This window comes from Haliaeetus leucocephalus, unplaced genomic scaffold, assembly GCF_000737465.1.
Source record: "Haliaeetus leucocephalus isolate CR32 unplaced genomic scaffold, Haliaeetus_leucocephalus-4.0 Scaffold556, whole genome shotgun sequence".
NCBI classification, from domain to species: domain Eukaryota; kingdom Metazoa; phylum Chordata; class Aves; order Accipitriformes; family Accipitridae; genus Haliaeetus; species Haliaeetus leucocephalus.
In genome coordinates, this window is record NW_010972992.1 from 6,692,387 (window position 1) to 6,705,832 (window position 13,446).

Sequence of the window (13,446 nt, forward strand, 5' to 3'; positions counted from 1 at the left end):
TGTGCTTACAAAAGATTAAGTGAACAAATGCAAACTGGTGCCAAGAAGAGAAAAAAATAATCTGTCAGCTCCATTAATGGGACTTCTGGCTTGCTTGTTGTCAGCAGCACTTACTTCCCCCGGTTGTCTCAACAGTTCCCCGTGGCTGTCTCACACCAAAACCATCACAGACGTTCATCCACTCCGAAACATTTTTACACCCTGCAAACTGACATGTAGCCCATTTCTCTCTTCCACGAGTCAAAGTGTTCTGCAACAGTTCTGCAATCTCCCAGAGAACAGCTACAGTCGTTACCGGCACAGCTTGTTCATTATTACACATGTGAGGAGGACCACAGCCATTACTGCTCACGATGAATTTCTGGTATCTGAAGCACATGGTAACTGCTGGGTGTACACACAAAAATTGAACTATGAGAGATACTACATTTCTTTGCACTCAGCACAGTAAATGCTGAAAAACTACTTGCTTGTAAATTCCCCTAGAATTACCAAATACACCTGTGACTCTTGGACTTCCTGAGGAGAGTAAAACGATACAACATTTGCCTGCCCTTATGGCTGTGTGCCACACCACCAGATAGTGAGAACAGGCACACCTCTATCAAGGAGAGGTGCACCTACTCCCATCCAGTGAATCAGCCCCCATATTTCAACAGTTCTATCCTACACTTCCTCTAGCTACTCTAAGCGTCTTCTCCCAAACCCACCTCACTGCCAAGACATTCTGTGTAGCTGTCTGTATTCAGTTTTTTGCTGGTAAAGACAGATTGTTCTCTTCTAGAGCAGGATGTCTTTTAATCCTGTGATATAATTTCTTTTGTTCTGGAACCAAACCATTTTAATGTAAAAATATACATTCTCCCTTGTTTCTTCCTCTCCAGATTTTAACAGATGTACTAGAAAGTAGATTACTATTTATTCAGCACTGTACATAAGCACAGTAGTTTACAGAACACAGATACTGATTTTTATGCCAAGTGACATTACATTCACATAGAAAAGTGTACGTTGCCTGGGTCTTACCTTTATCCTTGTCCACGCTACTTGCGCTGCAGAAAGGTCACGTCTAGCTAGCGGAATTGAGACTTAACTAAGGCAATTCCTCTTCATGTCTTTCTGGAAGAGGCTGCAGCTGTGAAACCTGCCTCCCTGTACGTTACTTACCTCAGGAACTGGACAAGGTGCAATTCCAGAAGCATCCACAGGAGAATGAAGTAATTAAACAGGGGAAACTGACTACCTTTTAGAACTGGAATTAGTAAATGGACATTTGAGGTTGACCTGTTCCAAGTAATATCCAGGTAGTAAGAATTATAAAGACTTAAAATGGGAACTCTCTAGACAATATTGTTACTTCAGGTTGTTCATATTTGAATAGATCCAAGTCACTTTTTTTATCACGCTATGTCTGAGCTACTTTAATACTTTGGCTTCTACTCAATTATTTTGCATATCAAATACTAAGTAATTAGTTTCCACCTGTGTGCAAAGGTCAAGTTAAGGCAGATAGTTTGCTGATTCAGGAACTGATTCAGATTAACTTGCATTCCATAGCAGTGCTCTGCTGAAGCTTCAAGGAGCTTTCCTTCTATTTGCTGCCCATCTCAATTAGTTGTCATTTCTCAGCTGAGATGTAATCAAGCTATGGTAAAGAACTATAAACCAACCACTGCTACTGCAAGGTGACCAGGAAATAACTAGTTTTCCCCCTGCACAGGAAATAAGGGCACACACTGAAACCATCCAGTAACGATGCATTTAGAACAGGCAACTGTGTTGTGTAAAGTAGTTAATTCCTGTTACGGAACAGAATGTCAAAGGGAGCTGCAGAGGTCAAATGCATCACTTGGTTCAAAGAAAGATTAACCAAGTTCACAAATACATCCACTGGTAATTACACGGAATAATCCTACGCAACCTCCAGCTCAGGAAATTGGTAGACTAGAGGTTGGCTAAAGGAAGGCTGACTGCAAATCCTTTCAGCTGGCCTGCCTCCATATTAAAAATGAAGAAAATTGCTATGAGATTGGTTTGGATTTAAAAGAAGTCTTAGGAGAGTCACTGTCACACTGAGGCACCTGCAAGACTGACCACAAAAAAACCTCATGCATCTTGTTTCCCCCAGAACGGACAGAGGAAGTTTAACCAGTAGGCAGTGGTTCTAGTAAGACCTACTCACAGAGCTTGAAAGGCTCAAATAATAGCATCTTATTTCACAGACTACACCAGTCTACTCTACCAGGATGGGCCCAGCATGACATTTGCTATACCTATATTCAGGGTGTAACAACTTAGGCTAGTCTTAAACCTACTGCAATTTGATGATCTCTTCATTCAGCACCAAATTTCTTTCCTTATGAGTAGGCACAGTGGTATAGCTCATAAGAAACTACTATCAAGTAAATTTAATAGAAAATCAAATACTTTAATGAAATTAGGGAGCATGAGAGTAACAGCTCAGATATACCACTAGAACTGATACTACTGGGCTGTGGGGTTTTTGCCTTTTTTTTTTTTCTTTTTTTTTTTAAATGCTCTGTTCTTCAACAAGCATGCAGATTGACAAACTACTAATTCTTCAGAGTGTCAAAGATCCTGAGTAAAGAATTTCAAACCACTTAAAATGTATATATAGGAAATGTCTTATGAGCTGGTGGCCTGCACACAGCATTGCACAGATAAAAATATACTACTCTCAATACACAGAGCTAAATACTTTCACATTTATCAGAATTTTCTACACAAGTCTTTTGATAGAATTCAAGTTTTGAATTTTCTGTATGTATCTTCCACCTGTATTAAACAAATGCTTATTTACATTGTGGATAAAGTGTAAAGGCTAGTAAGGCCATATTCCCATACTGTACTGTAACACTGCAAAATATATATACACATATATAACCTAATATAGGCAACAGTTCTAAAAAAAGTCACCTTACATTTGTACAACATAATTGAGTCAGTATGAAAAGACAGCTTTGTTAGCACCAAGCCACTCCAATGGTTTTTATGAACTGTCTTGAGCCTTCTAGTTCCACAGGGAAGGACTGTTCAGCACAGTATTCCAATTACTGAGCAACAGAGGTCCTGCTTGCAGAACTGGAAGTCCCAAATACCACTCCACTGCACTACGGTATGCAAATTACTAAAGAGCAGGCATAGGAGCATCCAGAGACAAGTTCTGCAGTGTTATTAGGTGACACGCCAGCAGAACAGTCACCAAGACATTTATCAGATTAAGTTTTTCACATCATCCTGTCACGTTAGTATCTTTCCTTTGGATTCATGATAGTAAGTACAGAATTGCCAGCAGAATGGACATTACTCAAGCTAGGTGGTTTACAAGCCAAGTTAACCCTATACTGCAAAGACCAAATGGGGAAGAGCTCCACTGCTTAAATTCCAAAGGAAAGAACTTTTTGCTTTATTCATCGCCTATGCCTACTGTGGCCAGGATGGTCTCGGTCATAGCGATGACTTGCTCGCTCGTAGGAGCGTGAACGCTCATGCCTGTGATTTCTGTAGTAGTGACTCTTCTTCTTGTACTTCCCCGAATGGTCAGAGCGCTCCCGGGATCGGCTCCTGGAACGTGACGAACTCCTGCTGCGTGACTTCCGTGGTTTGTGTGTTGAGTATTTGTAGTCTTTTGATTTCTTGTAACTTCTCACCTTGGAACCTTTGTAGCTAGAACTGTGGTTGAACTGTCTTGGAGGAGAGTCACTGCGGCTCCTAGAACGGCTGTGAGACTTGGAACCGCTTGATGTGGAGTAACTTTCACTTTTCCTATGGAAAGAGAAAAAGAACAGGAGAGAAAACACATGATTTTCTTAATATTAAACAGAGTTACTCCACGTTACTATTAGCACCTAAATGTAGTCACAATACACACATACGCACTTTAAGTACCATATAGACAAATGCTTCTCACTTACAGAGCCAAGGTGTGGAAGCATAGTTTGAGACCAGGCACCTGATTCTGTATTCTGTTGTTCAGTACCCCATGAAAACTAATCTTGTGTCCTAGACTTGATCACATCTGGTTATTGTAGAGATACTGATTTTTAGAAACTCATATCTGTTTGGAGTATAGTAGTCATGTCTCAGCTTTAGATTTCTTTCCTTCACTACTTAGAAAACATGCATGAATAGCTCAGAGTAACTGCCAGATTCAAAGTGCTGCCAACAATAAGACAAAAGGTACAACTGCTTCTCCTGTTTCAGTTATAGTAATACTGTCAGCAAAACACCCAAGTTCGCAGTTAATGTTCCTTTCTGTCTCCAATTTCCCCTCTATGGGTATCATGGTTATACGCTGAACTTCAAAGTCAAAGGCAGTACAGAAAGCAGATTTTAAAGATGTTTCACGAAATTCAGATAATTATGAAAATGCAATTTTGAATTCAACACTGAAGAATTTTAATTAGGAGACCTTAGCTCTGGTCTTTTCCACATACACATTAATAGAAGGCTATACTTTTATCAGCACACCCCAAACCCAACGGGATACAGACTGTTGAATAAGAAATCAAACTCGCACTGAGGGGCATGAACCTCTACTACTAGATAGAAAACAGCATCATTTTGTATTTCAGAAATGAAGGTTTTGCAGGAGCAACTGCCAATGAGACTACAGCTGGAGTTAAGAGTTCATCTACTGCAGAAAACGGTTTAACTACTCCAGTACAGTTCAGTAAAAGTGTAATTCATTAGAGGTTGTAGCCACAGACACCCAACTCTAAACATAAAGAGCCCAAACCAACCCTGCTGCTTGGTGGGCTATATGTCACCAATGAACAGGCTGACATTCAGAAATGTCTCAATATGCTCACACTCTCCTTTCAGTTTATTTGGCACAGATATGACAAGGTCAGACACCACAACTCCCTTGACCTGTGAGCCAAGAGAGTACAACTCTTAGCCATAACATTTCTGGAGTTTTAACTAGTAGCACATACTGCTATGTTATTTCACAGCGTCTCTTGCTGAGAAACTACCAAAGCTCGCTCTGTGAAATTTTGGTCTGGGAGCTTCTCACAGCAAACCCTTCTTTTACAATAGTACATACCTGTGCTTCGGGGATGCAGATCTGGATGGTGATCTTGAATAACTTTGATCTCGACTTCCACTTCGACTTCTGCTTTCTCTTCCTTTCTGAATGCTGTGAGGGACAATAAACAGTAAGTTACTTTGCTTGAAGTAGTCATGGGAAAAAATAAGCTTCTTCATTATGAAAGCCTTACCCGTTTACTGGGCTATTTGAACTCATTCTTTTTGCTCCCTCTGTTTTCCTTTTAGCATTCTTCATTGCCTGAACAGGTAGCGGTGAAGGCTTATTTCCTTTAACCTCTTTTGGAGACTCTAGAAAAACAAGCCTTTGTTACCTCATTTTCAAAGTCTGTGTAGTGACTGAAAGAAGGGCCAGAGCCTCCCCTCACCCCATTTCAACATCTTTGTAATAATCAGTACTGTACACACGTAGCTTGCATATATGTGCACACGTGCACGCACAACCACCCACAAGAAGTAGATCTGAAGAAGTTCACAGAAGGCAGAAGTTAATCTGAAACACTTCTGCCAAAATACTGAAGTAACAACAAGGCGTTAAGCAATATTACTATTGCTGTTTCAAAGCCACTTCAAGAAGGCAGAACAGTAACTTCCTTTTCTTGCCAATTATTCTGTATCTTTTTAAGGGTAAACTGAGGAGGAAGATGGTAAATGTTATCTTCTAGGCAATACATGCACCAGACTGAAAACTTTCAGCCAAGTAAGCGGGAAAATATTCCCCACCCATTACCCCAAAATACTACTCCTGCCAGAGCTCCTAATCATACCTATGCTTTAATATTGCTTTAGCATAACATGCCAATTGCACGTATTTGTTTGAGTTTATTGCCAAAACCACATAAAAGCAAGTCCCTGTACTATACAAGTTTAAACTAGCTTTAATTTTAGACTAATTTGATTTCAACCTTTATCTGTTTCAAGAAATTACAAAGTTACAATGCTATTCAAACTGCCACATAAATAGTTGCTAGAAGCCAGTTTAAAAAAAACAAAACCAAACCAACAATCCCCTCCCCCCCAAACCACACTGTATATGCATCCCAAAAAGGTAAATATACATTTAAGATGAGAAAGAGTTACTGAAAACAAGTTATCTACTACTTGCCATTTTTTGGGATAGGGGAAAATCCTGATGTGTTATCCAAACTTGGGGCTCCCTCAGGTACTAGACCTTTAGCTTGTGCTTTTGCCTCTTCGATAGCTAATTTCTTCTTTTCTACTTTACTTTCCAGATCAGATAAATCAACCTGTGAACACAGGAGCACCGCTTATGACAAAACTTAATAAACTAGACTTTCTGCTTACTCACTTATGGGGGGGGGCAGGATCTAAAGAGACCCAGACACTGTAACTACTATCCTGTTCCACTTAATGTACCACTAGCTTGCAGCTAGTTTCAAATGGGATAAGGTTTTCCAACTCATGTTCTAAGCTGCAGTTCACAATAATGATGACTCACAGTATGAAAAAGCAGCAAACCTTTTTCCGAGTATAGAGTTGCAAAATTTTTAAGCAGATTTCTTGAATCTCTTCCTCCGTTGCTCCAAAGAGTAAAAACCAGTGTGGACGATTAGGAAGTGGAATCTGAAAGGGAGGGGATGACATGCTCAGTTTTCTGCTCCTATTAAAAGTCCTAAGAAACTTGAAATTAATGGAACTGTATGCTCACCTCCAGCGTCCTAGCTGCAAGGTAAATACAGGCACAGGCAATGCTTTCTGGCTGGAATCTTACAAAGACATCTGTTCTCAGGCTATCATTCATGTAATTCCTGAAAGACAGGATATCAGCAAAGTTGCATGGCACTACAAAGTTGTTGGGCAGTTTTTGGGTTTTTGTTTTGTTTTTACTTCTACAAGGACTATTTCTTTCTGCATTCAGTTACTAGACTTCAACATTATGCTCCTGTAAATCTAAAGAAAAGTTGAATGAATTTACTAAAAAAAGTTAAAATAAAATTAAAAAAAAAAAGAAAAAAATCCCTCAAGGGGAGGGATATGTGTCAGAAATTAAGTTTGATTGACTGACTGGCTGGCTGCTGAAAATTCAGTTGTGAAAAGAGAACCAATTTTAACTTCACTTTTCCTTCTGGATCTCTACTGGCCTGCTCTCATGCAATAGACAAGTTATTTTCATCAAGACAACATACAATATAATCTGAAGTACTCAGTTATAGACTTTTAGGTTCACATGTTTCTCTGCAATAGGGCTGAACCGAGATGGTTTGCTGAAAGCTGCAGCTCCTGTAGTTCTCCCATGAAAATGCAGTCCACTTCAGCACACGTCAGCTTCCACTGAAGACTTAAGGGGTCCCTTTTTCCTTCAGAAGCATTATTTTCCATCCAGAACAGAATTCTTTTTGATGCAAAAAGCAGCCACAGAAGAAATCAGGGTGTTTGGGAACATCAATTCAGGAGAATACTCAGTATTCAGGCAGATCTCCTCTTTGGCACATGAAATACGGTTTCCAAATTGTCCCATTTCAGTAAGGTTGCTTAAAATGAATATTCACAGAATGAGAAAACTGTAAAATATTGCATATATTCCAGTCAGTACACTTAAGCATTATTCTTCTAAATCTTAAATACACAAAGTAACTTCCTCTGAATCTGTCAGCTGATGTGCTTAAAAAGATCTAGATTTTTGAGCACATATGTCAAGCAAAGTATCAGATGGGGAAAAGCTAAAACCAAACACAACAGAAAGTCCTCAAAGTAATATGCTTTCCCAAAGTAGTAATTAACCATGTGGGTACCCAGTATACAAGGATTCACTAACCCCCAAGCCATCCAAACCAGAGACCACAGTCCAGACACTTGTAACCAGTTTACATAGGACAGACAAAAGGAACTTGAATCCCAAGAGTATCATACTCCCACCTGCCCCAGTTGTCTTACATTCTTGTTTATACAAAGAGCAACCCCTACCCCAGAGAAGCAATGCTAGACATCAGCTCATCTTTCTCGGAGAAAGGAACTTCAAAACCTACTTTTCTTGCCCCACCACAAAGAGAGCACAAACCTTTTGGCAAAAGAAGCGATAAAGAAAAGTGGTACTTCAAACATCTGGAAGTCATACAGCCTTTTTCTAATTTGCCAAATTGAAAAACATGTCTGCTTCCAAGTTTGGCCTCTGCATATTTTCCCTGTGGGCTCAGAATCAGACACATGAGGAAATGAATCCTTGTCACAATATTTTAAGAAAAAGGTAGTGTTGTAAAAACGCACATTTCAAAAAAACAATTATACTGGATATCCACCAGTTTTCAGGTACTGGAAGCAACAAGCATCAGCACACAAATACATTATTTTAACATCTGAACCATTTCTCAATTGGGGTAACTTCCTCCCTCCTCCTCACCTGCCCCTCCTTTCATAACAAGTAGAAAACCGGTAATGAGCAGTCCGTAACTCACATTTGAGTACTTCATGCAATGGTAGTGGGAAGGTTCTTTAAGTATTACATTTGACTCCAAGCTTCACACATGTACTCAAATGTTTCCTAGCTAGTTTACAAATGGAAACTAGATTTCAGTTTTTGTTAATTCATCCCTTTAAGGCTTAGATCCCACCTTAATTTGCTTTATCATTTAAGAATACATCATTTTAACAGTTATAGCAATAGAACATTAAAAATCTTTCAGAACTTCAACAATCAGGTTATAAAATATACAATAGTCAAAATGCACAATAAAAATAAAAGTCAAAAAGTATAAGCACAAGAAGCAGTTGGCCAGTTACTATACTATCATGTATATACCACCTGTCTAGAGTCAGCCTTCTCTTTGTAGAGCCTGCTTTGGTTTGACTGAAGACGGCAGCTATCCCTGCACCATAGCGCTTGGGCAGCAGAGGAGAAGTCTTAGTCACTTACCCTCAGAGGCTACCCTTTGATTAAAAGAGTACAGAAAAGAAAAGTCAAAACTGGTTCTCTACACACAGGTCACAGTACCAGACAGTTCAGTCAGCAGAAATATGAGCTTTGGATTCACTAAAGGTTTTTAAACCACAATATTGTTAAAAAGCACTATTGTTTAAAAGCATTATCTATTTGTTCAGTTTAAGACCTGGAATTTTACATAAGCTTCCCACCCCCAAGCAAATCTTTACTGTAATGAGAGCGACAAGGGAGAGGACATTTCTTGGCAAACATGAAAACATTGAGTTTATCCAGTCTTAGAAGCTGACATCTTGCATTATCCATATAGATAAAAGAAATTTATCTGTGCTGAGTTTTTGATACACCTGTAATCAAGCTCAAGCCCTGGGAAAAGCCATTTCCCAGCACTGGTAACAGACTTTAACTACACATAGTTTTCTCTGAAGAACAAAAAAACCAAGGAAGCACTATAACCCACTCAACGTTTTCCCTTCAGCTGAAAAGTGAAAGCAGAGAGGAGGGAAGCGAGAAGTCAGGGTGGAAAGCTACCTTACCATTAAAACAGTGCCTCTAACTTAAGAGGCCGATCAACATTTGGGTAGCAGTTTGGGGCATGCCAAGAAACACTGGAACTGTCTGGCATGGCCCACAATCATTTCTGAGCAATGTTGCCCAGAGTGCCTCAAGTGACATATTTCTGCTACTGCCCCTGCTGGTCTCTTATAACAAAGAAAATCAACTTACCATGAAGTCTGGACCAGGTGTTGGTTACGTTCACATTCTAATACCTGAAGGTACATAACGATTATCTGGAAGATATGGGTTATTGAGTTATTAACAAGAATCTTGAGAGCCACCTATTTATTTCAGAGGGACATCCATGAGGCATCTGTTATTCTCTTTCAAGTTCTAAAACACTCCACATGAGAGAGTGTTTGCAACATCCTCAGTGTTTATCCACACAGCTTCTGCTCTCCAATGCAAAAGTTGGACACTCAACCAGATCTGACCTTCCTAGCTCTCCGTCTTCTGAGCTCAGGCATCATGCCATTCATCTAGATGTCTTGTCTTCCACTGTTTTCAAGCTAGGTATGTTCTCCTATATAACTCACGATTCCTTTTAGCTGTAACTTGGGAGAAAATATTGCTAGCTGCAATAAGCAGTAACAGAAGTGTAACAGTATTTGTCGAGAACAGATCTAACTTGTTGCATGTCACTAGTTCATTCAGTTCTAGTCTTCTTAGGTTTGAAAGAAAAACAAGAATGCAGATAAAAAAAGCTACTCTAATAGCAAAAATTCATTCCATATAACAGACAAGTACAATTGTCCTCTGGGGTACTGATAACATGAGCAAATTCTGAAAGTCAAGCAGGCTTCTAAGGAAGACTTTGAGACAGCAGTAGTTTTTAGAGGAAGAAAGAGCAAGACCCCCAAGTTCTGCTGGCACAGAAGTAGGAGGTTCTTTTACCACACTTAGCTACTTAAGGCATAATCCTAATGGTACTAAAGCACCAACTTAAACATTTGCATCTTTCAAGTATCATCCTAGCATTGACACGTGATACTTAACTATTGAGAACTGTCTCATTTCTAGTGAAGCCCCTCACACCTGAGTGTACTTCTTAGAACATAAGAAACTGCTAACTAGCTCATACAGGTTTAATAACCTCAGCATGTTTCCACAAGGAGTGATCATGACACACCATGTTTCTGATAATAGGCTATCACAATCCTAGTTCTCCAAATTCCTTTCTGCTTAAGAATCTATGTTTAGTTGACATTTTCTAACACCAAAGCTACCTACTTCTATAATTTGACTTCAAGGAATACTTAGCATCTGCATCCACCTCCAGTCGTCATTCAGCAGTGATACAAGACCAACTAGTAAGATTCTCTTAAATGAGAAAGAAGACATTGGGATCATAAGAAGCTAGCTTTACCAAATTAACTAGCGTTATCACATACAAACCATACAGCTTCCATGCAGTTAGGCAGTCTACTCCAAGCATTTATAGCATGTGCAACACCCAATTATAAAAGTTAACTTATACAGTACAAACCTTATGAGGGTGCTTTACATGAACACAAAATCCCAACTCCTTTAACACTCTTCTTTCTGCCTTAATAATTTGATTCTTCAAGTTCACATATTCCTGATCCAGTATTAGAGGCACAGGTTTTCTGCAAGACAATTTCAAATTCTGAAGAAGATAATCATAACTTCAAAGAGTACTCATATGCAGGTAAAGTTGTATTCGTGTAAAAACAAGAGACATCACTATTTATACCACCAAAAATATTTACTTAGTAAAATGGGTCAAGGCACTTCTCCCCTTCATAAGATCTCTTCAAGATGCGCCCTGATTTATGAAACAGGGAATGACACTATCATTGGCCCACGAAGTTTAATAATTAAAACCCAACATAAATACTTCAAAGTCTAAGCTTACTTTTTTTCCCGTAGATGTCTAAGGCGATGGAATACATTAATTACATCCCTTATGCGTCTTGGTGCTTCTTCAATTTTGGATGCCAGATGAACACAGGCCATTGACACATGCTGAAATATAAGTATTGCAAGATACTGATGTTTTGCTCAAATCAGGAACTGATCTCCTCCAACAGCTTAAGGAGGGATAACAAGAGAAAATGATGGTAAAGCAAGGAAATGCTAAAAATTTGACAAAATCAGTACTACGTAGCTTTGTAAAATCATGTTGATTGGTAAGTAAAATCTACAGGCTAATTACTAATACTCTGTTCACATCTAAGATGACAACTTGCCAAAACAGATCAAAGATTAAATAACATTTGTAGCCATATACATCTTTTAATATTTTCTTACCTCCATGGAATGCTTCACGAAAGACTTTGTATAAAAAAAACGTTGAAATAGCACCTGTCCTGTAGCCATAGCCACCTAAAAAGGAAGTAACCACAACAGGTATTAACAAAACAACTACCGGTTCCAAACAGAAATTACCTAGAACAATTTCAACCGATTTAAGACCCAGAAAACTAGCCAAGCTATGGTGAAGCACGGGAGTAAGTTCAGTGGTAGCTGAAGAAAACCAGCACCCCGACCTCAGTAACAAATTAAGTTGCCCAAAATGTTATTGATGCCACACTGTCTGCAAGTCAAATACATACATTAAATTGCAAACTTCTTTTATGAAGTATGAAAAGATGCTCCAAAATAAATAAAAAAAAAAACAAACCAAAACAAACCAACCTAAACACTAGAACCCAATAAAACTGGAAGTTATGAGAGTATGCCAGAAAAACTTTTACTTTTTCGGCGTGGAAGGGGGGGGGGGGGGGGAATCTAACCGTATTACGATTTGCATACACTCATAACACAATTTGAGCAGCTGAGATTCGGTAGCTAGAAGGTGCCTGGGAAGCTTTACACTCGGGAAAGCAACGAGGCTGTTTGCGATTGGAGTTCGCCAAGAAACAAAACCTTCCCGAGCTCGCTGCAATTCGCAGGAGTCCCAAGAAGTCTTTCTTTCCGCACACCCGGATCTTACCAAATTAAAAAAAAAAGAAAGGCACTGCGGGAGCCCCCGCCCGGCCCGGGGAGGCAGCGGGGGCGGAAAGCGGTTACATCACCCGCTTCCTGCTCCCGGCCGGGCGGGGAAGGCCGCAGGCCCCGCGGCTTTCGCGTCCCGAAGCCCGGCCAAAAGGGGCAACCTCCCCGGCCTTCCCCACACCCGTGACCGAGGATGGCGGCCTAGCGATCGAGCGTCGGCTCCGCCCGAACAAAGCTCTCCCCCGCCGGGGAAAACAGAGGCCCGAGCCCGCAGCCGCCCCGCCCCGCCGCGGCCTTCTTCCCCGGTCGCCCGCGAGAGGCCTTTCCCCTCCCCGTCCCCAGGCCCGACCGGCTAGGCCGCGGCCCAGCCCCACCTGCGGGAGACGAAGCAGGATGCCGGCCGCCTGGATGAGCTCGCAACCGGTGACGCGCAGCTCGGTCTCGGTATCGGGGTCGAGGCCGCTGCTCATGGACGGGGTGAAGCGCAGCGTGTGCTCGGGCAGCAGGCAGTTCTCCAGCGTGATCAGTACCCCCGAGTACAGGCGGTCGCCGATCAGCACAGCCCCAGGACCCGGCACCGGCGCACCGCTCCCCGCCGGACCGGATCCCGCCGCCGTAGCGCCGGCAGCCTGAGGGCCCGCCGGGCCGCTGCCTCCCACCGCTACCACAGCCGCCGCGCTGCCCGACCCGGCCGCCATTTTGTGGTGGTGGTGCCGCCGCCGCCGCCTCGCCTGGCTCAGCTCTCCTTCCCCACCGGGCGGCGCCTCTGCCCACCTCCGGTCATCGCCTATTGGTTGGACGCGGCGAAGCGGCGCTCGCCGATTGGCCCGACCGTCGCGACGCCTGACGTTAGCCCCGGGGCTGAACGGAACGGCGTGACGCACCGCTTCGGAATTTGAAAAGCGCGAGGAGGGGGGGCGGGACTTCCGCCGCCCGCCACCGCCCTCAAGGCCCATGGCGGGCGG

At 41.7% G+C, this 13,446-nt stretch overlaps 1 protein-coding gene across 2 annotated transcripts; it reads right to left on the minus strand.

Annotated features, from left to right (window-relative positions):
* Positions 1 to 2,407: 2,407 nt before the first annotated feature.
* CCNL2 (cyclin L2) lies at positions 2,408 to 13,332 on the minus strand. Of its 2 annotated transcripts, none has more exons than XM_010577415.1 (11): positions 12,856 to 13,332; positions 11,795 to 11,869; positions 11,400 to 11,509; positions 11,010 to 11,130; positions 9,692 to 9,756; positions 6,740 to 6,839; positions 6,550 to 6,654; positions 6,176 to 6,317; positions 5,244 to 5,361; positions 5,069 to 5,161; positions 2,408 to 3,786 (listed from the first exon to the last, which is right to left on the minus strand). In XM_010577415.1, the coding sequence occupies exons 1-11, from the start codon at positions 13,177 to 13,179 to the stop codon at positions 3,432 to 3,434; spliced, it is 1,608 nt and encodes a 535-aa protein (XP_010575717.1). In that variant the 5' UTR covers positions 13,180 to 13,332; the 3' UTR covers positions 2,408 to 3,431. The 2 variants fall into 2 exon arrangements, with proteins under 2 accessions (XP_010575717.1, XP_010575718.1); XM_010577416.1 differs by lacking the exon at positions 12,856 to 13,332 and adding an exon at positions 12,299 to 12,462.
* Between the last annotated feature and the right edge of the window lie 114 nt (positions 13,333 to 13,446).

Excerpts from the sequence above, each read along its gene's own strand:
- CCNL2 (XM_010577415.1), bottom strand. The coding sequence starts at position 13,179 with ATGGCGGCCGGGTCGGGCAGCGCGGCGGCTGTGGTAGCGGTGGGAGGC. Across the intron at positions 6,840-9,691 it reads CACCTGGTCCAGACTTCATG|GAATTACATGAATGATAGCC; the intron begins GTAAGTTGATTT and ends CCTGTCTTTCAG. Across the intron at positions 6,318-6,549 it reads AACTCTATACTCGGAAAAAG|GTTGATTTATCTGATCTGGA; the intron begins GTTTGCTGCTTT and ends CTGTGTTCACAG.